Below are 9362 nucleotides of genomic sequence, written 5' to 3'. Positions count from 1 at the left end.
TACCATGAGGGTGGTGAGGCACTGGAACAGAGTGCCCAGACAAGCTGTTGAGGCCCCACCCCTGAAAGTGTTCAAGGCTGGACTGGATGGGGCTCTGAGTAACCTGGTCTACTGGAAGGTGCCCCTGCCCATGGCAGGGGGATTGGAACTAGATGATCCTTAAGGTTCCTTCCAACCCAGGCTGTCCTGTAATTCTATGATTTAATGAGAGCTGGGCACTAAACACTGACTACACCTGTGGAAAATCTGCCCTTTGTTGACTTTGAATTTCAACAAATTTCAGAGTTTTGCAGCTTTTAATTTCCAGCTCACATGACCTGTAACTTTAACAGTTAAGTGAAAAACACTTCTAAGTACCAGATCTTTGCTAGCCCCAGAGCTATAGATGATCCAGCTATTTTGACCTGGTCTTACAGAGACTGTGAAAGCTTCTTTGTTTCTCAATAAATGAAAACTTTCATGCACTGATCACTGTTCCATCCAAAGGCATACAACATAGCAGCAAACAGAAGTAATTTTACAGAGAAACTTTTGCATATGACTTGAGAGAAAACCCATCAAGGACTGACAATGATAGATGATCTCCCCTGTGACATTCAGGAATAATGCAGTTTCACATTTACGTCAGGGAAAAACAAGCAATGGACGTATTTAAATAATCATTAAAAATGAGATGCCTGACACAAGGCAGGTTCCAACCCTGTTCTGCCACACATCTTCTGGAGATCTTTTCTGGATATTATCTGAGGCCTTCTCATTTGTGTTGCTCACGAAAAATTGTAATGGAGGTTCAAGTGTATGTGTTATCAGCAAAAGGTTCTCTCAAGGGAAATTACGTGAAAGGACATTTTTCTTGTCTTCATGTTTGACATTCAGGAGTAGTGATGAGAAAAGGTAGGCACAGGAGTCTTTCAGGAAAACACCAGAGAGCCGTGGCAGCATTTCATAGGGATGTGAACCGTTCATCATCAGCTGCAAAGACTCCATTAATGTGGCTTGCTTTTAAATCCAGTGCTTCACAAGGAATCCCATTTTCTAGTGTCACTTCAACTTTCTCTTCTAAATTTTCTCTCTCTGTTGAGTCTTTATTCTTTCTAAAAACAAGAAAGAAAAGATCATCTTATTCTGTTGACCTGCAGCACTCCACCATGATTCCACAGACAGAAAACTGCATATTTAGTTAGAAGTTTGTCATAGGTTATGCTCATAAAGGCACAATCTGGTGTACTTCCTTGCTGTAGTAAATACACCAGATGGACGTATCTAGATACAATAGCTAGGGAACCCACAGATTGGAAGCCCTTGTTTAGGTGAGCTCACAACTGGAAACCAGAAAATCTGAAGTAGACATGTTGTAAGTATGTTTTAGAAATTATTTACTCTTTTTATTCTGTAAAATGACTGGAAGCTGCAGAAGGAAAAGATGGGGCAAAAAAAAAATTGAAAAAATCTCTAAATCTGTTTGGGATTTTTTACATCAAGAAGGACTGCACTAAACATCTAGTCTGACTCTGCAATGTATGTCATAGATTTCACCCCATGATCTGTACAAAAATAAAACACACTTTTTAGAAACAGATCAGTCTTAGACTAACTATAGCTTCCAAATGTGGAGACTTGGGTGCCCTCACATGCCTGATTACCTTCTTCAGAACATTCATGATTACCTTTTTAGGTAATCTCAATGCTGCAAATCTGCATTTTTTTTCTTCAAACTTCATTAGCAGCCACCTTCCTACCCAGTATTTTATACTTTTGTTTTCTAGATCAGATAATTGCATGGCTTTCACTTTTCCAGGCTCCAGTTGTCGCAAAAACATATTATAATAGTGGCTGAATAAAATTATCTACATTAAAAAAAAAAACAACCCTAAAATAAATTATCTAAAATAAAATCATGAGAAGATGTAATAAAGAAATATCAGTCAACAGGTCATGATGTTCCTTTAATTCCAGATTTATTCTGACCTTGAGGACAACTAGTTCATAGTTGAAAAACCTGCTGTACTTTACGGCCTGCAGCATCAGCGGTTTCAGAGGATAAGAAACTCAAAGGTCAGCTGCACTGCTTCTTCCTACCCCACAACATGTCCTCTAACAGCCTGACTCAGGACAACCATAAAAATCTGACTCAGTGTAACTGCTAATAACAGAGATATTAACAAGAATAACATTTTATTGGCCTTTGGAAAATTCTTGGCATTACAGACTTGTTAAAACAAACTTGGGGTGTAGTAGCAGAAATCTCTGACCTCCGGCTGTTCTTATGCTGATAAAAAGGAGTGTTCTTTAATACAAAACTGTGGGGACAAAATATAAAAGTTACTAAGAAGGAGGTTCAAACAAAATGAGAGAAGATGTGTGAAACTCATCACCAGAGGAATTCAGAGAAGCTAAAAATTTCCATGAATCCAAGGGGTGACTCAACAAGTTAAGGGAAGAGAAAACATTGTGGGTTTCCCAATACAAGAAGACCAAATCCAGCTCAGGAAGGCCCACAGCTGCAAATTAAATGCTGGGACACGAATAGAGGGAAAGACTGCCTGTCTACTCTGTTTTCACTCTTCCCAAGGCAAATATTTATGGCCTCTGCTGCAGATGGAATTTTGGGGGATAGGGGGAGACTTTGGACTCGTTCAGGACAGACAGTAGAGGATGGTCCTGCCCTGGGCATGTGGCAAATCTATTGCTGTAGAGGGAGGTGTCCTATTGCTGCAAGGACAGGAGAACAAACATAAGGGAGACAGTGTGTCTGACCCAGATCACTGTAGGCACTGCAAGAAGCAAATCTCAGTTCAATAAATGATGCATGAGTCTAACTCGATAGTGAAACTCCTGTATAGGCCAACTCCCCTTCCCTGACACCCTGAGCACGGACAGCCTGGAGCATGTGCTTTTGGTCTTATCTGAACCAAGGTATTTAAATGATACTTTAAAGAGAGAATGCCAGATTTATGAGAAGTCAACACCATCCTTGGGGCCAGATTTCCAACACAGCTTACTAGGCAACAGAGTTCCCATTATGTAAGCTCTGGACAAGCTCCCAAGAAAACTAATTACTGGACACACTGAAGTCTTTGAAAACCTGGTCACTTACTTCAGTGTCTGAAAAAGAGATCAGTGCTTTTGTAATTCTTTTCTCTGATGTCTGGCTTTTTTTTTTTCCCAAGAAGCCAAATTGCCCAGACCATCCCATTTACCTCTCCAGTCCTCATGACAGTAGATAGAAGAAATATATGCTTGGTTTATCCTCTGTCTCACTTCCCTGCCCCTGCCTGCAGATGTTGTTGATGTGAAAGGAGGGTTAGAGTTCAGCCACAGATGAACCTGCTCTGAGGAAAGGTTATATGTAATGGTAGAGTAGGGAAACAGAGGGACAAGTGAAAAAAGGAAAAAAGCATAGCAACTAAAAGGACAAGAGCATGAGACAGAGAGGGTGCCAAGCACACACAGGCAGGCATCAAGAAGCCATATCAATGGCAGTGTGATGATAAAAGCATGGAGCTCACACCATATTGAGGGGAACTGCTCAAGCTCAGCTGAGTTATTTTGGAAATACAGGGGGAAATCCTGTCTTTCAGCGTGATAAGAAGCACAAGTGATTATTTTAGCTAGAAGAATCACAGCTATTTATCATAGTTTATTTATATTACACTTACGTGAAATGTTTGAAGACTCCCTTTAAGTTAGGCACTATAAAGAAACACAGAGCCAAGATACTACACAGAGGGCAGGTATGGGCTTCAGGTAGCAACATCATTCAGTTTTACAGAAGAGGTTGCCTATATTTGGGGCATGAAATAATTCAGTCCATACAACATGGTTGTGATAGGGCTTTAACTATCCACAGATTCCAAATACCTTGCCAGACTCTTTCCTCAACAGCATCTTTCATCTATTGTTTGCTGAATTTTGGGGGATTTTTATGAAAACAGAAAAGGGGTTTTGGAAATTCATACAATTCCTCTGAATGCAAAATATAACTGAAGGGATTCTGACCACACTACTAAAGGTTTTCTATGAGAAGCACTTAACGTTCACAAGTGTTGTTCTTCTTAGGTCTTTTAACATTCTTCAAGGTCATAAAAAGGCAGAAAGGAAGTCTCTGCAACATACCACTTTTCATATATTAATTCCTTGTTCTGATATTTTTGGGAATACAATCCATCATAGAGTCAGTAATTTTGATATCATCTAGTTATTCAGTTCTTCTGCTGTTCCTGTATGAATCTATTGCTGAAGTCATAATTTTGTGTAAACCTAAACTCTGCGGCAGCCAAAAGCATGGTAGAAGCTGAACTTCTGTGGCAGAATCTCAACACAGCTGAGAAATTTCTATTCCTTATGCTAAACTCCGAGTCAGCAGAGATGGGAGGATCAAAACTCCGCCTGCTCCCTGTGCTCCTCCCACATGCTCACACTAGGGAAGCATGAATAGCCTTCTCTTTTTCACCCGTGCCACCAGGGCAGAAACGGAGAAGAAAAGAGAGTCTCCCTCTCCTACCCTACCACCAGAAAAGCTCCTAAGCTCACGGGGAGATCTGCCCATGAACCTGTGAAGGGCTGGGTATTTTGGGCTCATCAAGTCATGAATGGTAGGTGAAACCCTGCACTGTTCCAGTGAGCAGGTCCTCTTCAGCCATACATTAATCATTACTGTGTGCTCTACTGAGTCTTCTCAAGCTGCAGAAGCACAGTTTTTTTAGCCCTGCCAGCTTTTGACACTACTGCCCTGGAAGGGATACAGTCACTGCCAGCTCCCTCTTGGTAGCTATGTGGGTGGTCTGTGGCACAATAAACCTTCACAAGAATGACATCAATTGTCTTTTTAAAGCTCATCTCTAGTTAGGTGGCCTCCAGGATCATATTCTTACACTCTCCATTTCCTCATTACATTCCAAAATTACTAAAGCATCTATACTTCACAGCTAAAAATTTTAAGCCTTTTTCTCAGAAAAGGAGACATGGGTTACCTTTACCTAGTTAGGGAAGGGAGCACAGCATTAATCTGTCCGAGGCTGCTCTGAAACACAAAACCAGCCCAGCTGACCTAACTAGCAAGTATTTCATTAAAACAGAAGAAAGACTAAGCTGCTTACTTCTTGTGTTTCTGAATTCCTGAAATAATGAGGAAAACAATCCCAGCCACAATGAGACAAAGAACAACACCAAATACAATAAGCCAGACAGGTGTAGAGGGTTCAACAGGAGGTGCTAAGGTTGAGGTTATCTTCAGGAACTGCAGTGTTTTGTCACTCAGTAGGAAGGCACTGTTGATTCTGTTCCGGTTCATCCTTCAGGAAAATAAAACAGAAAAACATCACAACTCTTTATAAAGGTATTTTACAAGTTCAAAAGGTAGTAGAAAACAAAAGGATTTTCCATGAATGTGCTGCAAGTTTGGCAGGGCTGAATGTCATCCACCATAATGAAGAAAAGGATGTTGTCTACCTTTAATGGGGGTCAGCCTCTTTTCTCAGGAAACAGAACAAGAGGACATAGCCTCAAACTGCACCAGGGGAGGTTCAGGTTGGACAACAGAAAGAATGTTCTTCACTGCAAGGGTGGTTAAGCATTGGAAAAGGCTGCCCAGGCAGTGGAGGAGTCACTGTCCCTGGAGGTGTTCCCAATGGCACCCAATGCCATGGTCTGCTTGACACAGTGGTGTTCGGTCAAAGGTTGGACGTGATGACCTTGGAGGTCTTTTCCAACATAAATGATTCTGTGATTCTATGATTTTATGATTCTGTGATTCTATGATGTTGTCAGGATTACACAGACCTTGGCTATACCAGAGACCTCAGTTAATCCATAGACACCCACACATTCGGAACATTTCGAACACCAGACTTTCCTATGCATTTATCTGAAAAACTGGGAAATACAAATGAGACCTGAAGTACAGTATTATTATTTATTTCTGGTTTGAATCATGTCCTGAAGACATAGTAGCTTGTAAGCAGTAAGGCTGGCTCTGTTACCTTGCTCATGTAGCATTCAAGACTAGCACAGGAGTGGCAGATCTACCCTTCAATGCTCAGAGGATTTACTTACAGTGCCTCCTCAAACTGAACCATCCTGCATGTTATGGGCTGGTACACGTGCCCCTGCTGCTGTAGATTTTCTTAGGTCCATGAGGCACAGGATACAATTCGTTCTGGAAGAATCCACACCTATTGGCAACATGTCCTTCTTCCCTGCAGGATGCAGCTAAAGGGATTTGTATCTTGCATATTTTTCCCATTATGAGAAACTGTAAGTCTGAGAAATATGCTTTTTCACAGAAGTAATACAACTGCTACCCTTCAGTGGATATCTCCACCCATTTTCACTGCCTGTAAGCATTTCACTGCCTGTAAGATATTTCTGGATCTAAATCTAAGCAGGCTTAAGGGGCTTTAGAAGTATCTTTCATTAGCTTTTTCAAAATGTTAAAAATTTTTAAGCAAATGGATTACATATATTGGTCTTGAGAGATTCTTTTTGATAGCCGTTATGTGAATTAATGCAGCTCTTTTTTGTATACAATTCAATTTATTTACCAGAGAGCAAGTATTTCCTAAGAAAAGATGTATGGGAAATACAGGGACAAGTTAGCAAATTTCACTTCTTGGAAATCATAATGTTTGGCTGTCCCTTAAACAGGAAGTTCTTAGCCTTAATGGAAAGTCAGCATTCCTGGACAGGACTGAAAGCCATGGCATGTTTTAAGACTCATAATACCGTAAGCTGTCTGCCATTTAGAAAAGATTTCCTTACTGATGTGAAAGGATCATTGTGAACAGCTGAAATAAGCATTGTTTACCCTCATCTAATGGCTTGAGTTTCAGAATTATGTGCTGAAACAGGCAACTACAAGTGCATTTCATGTTTGTATATGCATAGCTACATCTTGTGTATATTTATGCAAAATCTTGAGTATCATACAGAGCTCTGACATGGTTTACCTTCCTCTTTATTCTTACTTTGTAGGAATCTCATACAACAAAATTCTAGTCCATGACTAGTGTTATGTGCTACCATAGTATGAAGAATTATGATAAAGGTTTTGTATGGAAGCCTGCAATCAGAAGCAATTGAACAAAAAGCATTGTAGTTTTATAGACCATTTTATTTCTTGCTTTTAAACTAGGTAGGAATTAAAACTTTTCATAAATAGCATATTCTTTATCAAGTGACAGACAACAGTTAAAAACCAAACAATAACAGCATCCAATTTCTGTGCCAAACAGGGCACATAAAAGACTTAAATAAATCAGCTTATGCTACTGAACGTATCAAAGAATAACAGAAATGCAAAACCCCCGCATTCCAGCACTCTTACAGAGAGCTTCAGTGAATAAATAATCTGTTTGCTCCACTAATGCTATGAAGCTATTGTTTGGTGTCTCTGTAGGAAATAGTTTAATCTGCTCATAAGCTTAAATTAATCTTTCCAAAAGAACGCACACTCATTCATCAGGAATTAGGCATTACACCTCCATAGAGATAACATGAATTTTCAAGACAGAGCACAGAATGCCTGAAAACAAAGAGATCCATTTTCCACTCCATGCTTGAGAAATGTATGTGCATTATGCTGCTTGAGGGACTCATCCCTATAAACCCCTTGTGCAGGTTTTTTTGGACCATTGAAGTCAGATTACCCATTTTTTCTTTTTTCCTTGTCAGTTCCACATTCTTCCTTTTACTTGCTACAGAATGTGATGGTAGAAAGTGAAGTGATTTGTAGTGCACTGTACTTTGTACAAGCACTGCTCAGCTGTGATCTTGACTGGCATTCTAGAACGAGCTGGTATGAAAAGAATGTGAGCATAAAATTGTTTAAACCAAGCTGGAACACAGCCAGCTCTGCTCACGAGGAGTTCACAGGAGCTCTTCTCATGTGAAAGCTGACTTCTAAATTAAGTCAGATGAAATGTTAGTGAGAAGCACTGAAAGGGAGCCTATGGTCATTAGCCCAGGTGTAGATGTGCATGTAGCATGCAGTGAAAACTAAATTATATTAATCCCACCCAGAAAGTGTGCCCTTCCATCATCTGAGGAAGAAGGCTATCTCACTGGGAAATGCAGCAGCTGGATGAGAGCAATGTACCACACACTGGACAGCACATCACAGGCAGGGCTCTGGAAAGGGACTAGATTTCTTCTGAGTCTCAGCATCAAAAGAGATTCTTTCCAAAGTTATAATCCCAAGGCTCACATGCTTTGCATTCTGTGGGACTGGTAAAAATCCTCTTATCTCACATTCATTAAAGAGTACTGATCCCTCAGTATTTTAGCAACTTGGATTAGTTCATCCTTAAAGAGGCAGAGTGCTCACTCATACAAGGCCCAGAGAGAGAAAACATCCCCGGTAAACAAGGAAGAAAGCATTGCAAAAGCAGTGACTGTACCTGATGGCTGCTTCTACCTCACTTCCAGGAACAGTTGTCACATTTTTGGAAGAATCTGTGACCACGAACCAAAATGACACCCGATCTGTCACATTGCAGAGCAGCACATTGGAAATTCTGCAGATAGTTAAAATAAAAATCATCGTTAAAGAAGCATGGAAGGAATTATTTAAATATTTTAGATTTTCATAAAATATTGCTCTCACCTAAGGGGGGGGGGGGAATTCTTATTTTTTAAAAAGTTAACAGTTAATACTCAAGAAAGAAATCACTCACTGCATTTCCCATTTCCCAATATGATTTTATAAAAATCAAGCTTATGAAGACCAAACGAGTCTTCAAAAATTTTTCTAAATCTCTTACAAACTTGCATGGTCTTGGAAATATATTCAACATAATTAAATGGACAAATACATATTTGAATAACAGTCATCACTGGCTGTGACAAAGGCCATATAATGAAGCAAATGGTTTGGTGAACTAAGAATTCTGGTTTTGACAGCAAATACCACAGGAACCGGTCATGGAGAATTGCACACAGGATTGTCAAGTGAGTGAGTTCTTCTACAAGATATATTTTTTGAAGGGAAGATCAGTGGAATTGATGTTATTCCTTTCGACATCTTTGTTCACAGAGCCAGGCACAGAGTGGAGGGAACAAGCTAAATTTAGTCCTTCTACTGGCATTGGCCTCTGCCCTTTAGCAGTGTCAAATATTTATATTATGTATTTTAAAGGAAGATTGCTCAGCTTTATGTGAAGTTAAATGTGGAGGGGCATGGGCAGGCAGCTTCTCATGACATACTACGTAAATAGTGTGCAAAATGCCTTTTAAGCGCCATTTTTTTCATATCTCTCCTAGTAAATGGTGGAAATATCAGAAAACCCTTATGGAATGACACAATCACGGGTATTTAAAGGAAGGGAGGAAAAGCCGATAATGCAGGGCCGCGACAGGGCCCCAGC

General features: G+C 40.1%; 1 protein-coding gene across 1 annotated transcript in view; it reads right to left on the bottom strand.

Annotated features, from left to right (window-relative positions):
- Positions 1-277: 277 nt before the first annotated feature.
- The window catches only part of TMEM27 (transmembrane protein 27), a 24402-nt gene continuing 15317 nt past the window's right edge, over positions 278-9362 (bottom strand). Inside the window, exons 5-7 of the mRNA XM_008629264.2 lie at positions 8397-8513; positions 5100-5294; positions 278-1094 (exon numbers count right to left, since the gene is read on the bottom strand). Coding sequence (XP_008627486.1) covers positions 944-1094; positions 5100-5294; positions 8397-8513 — 463 coding nt within the window. The 3' untranslated portion in view covers positions 278-943. The remainder of the gene's footprint in view (positions 1095-5099; positions 5295-8396; positions 8514-9362) is intronic.

Source organism: Corvus brachyrhynchos, unplaced genomic scaffold, assembly GCF_000691975.1.
Source record: "Corvus brachyrhynchos isolate BGI_N302 unplaced genomic scaffold, ASM69197v1 scaffold11, whole genome shotgun sequence".
In the NCBI taxonomy this organism is placed as follows: domain Eukaryota; kingdom Metazoa; phylum Chordata; class Aves; order Passeriformes; family Corvidae; genus Corvus; species Corvus brachyrhynchos.
Note: the sequence above shows the minus strand (reverse complement) of the source record. Positions and strands in the feature narration are given on the sequence as shown.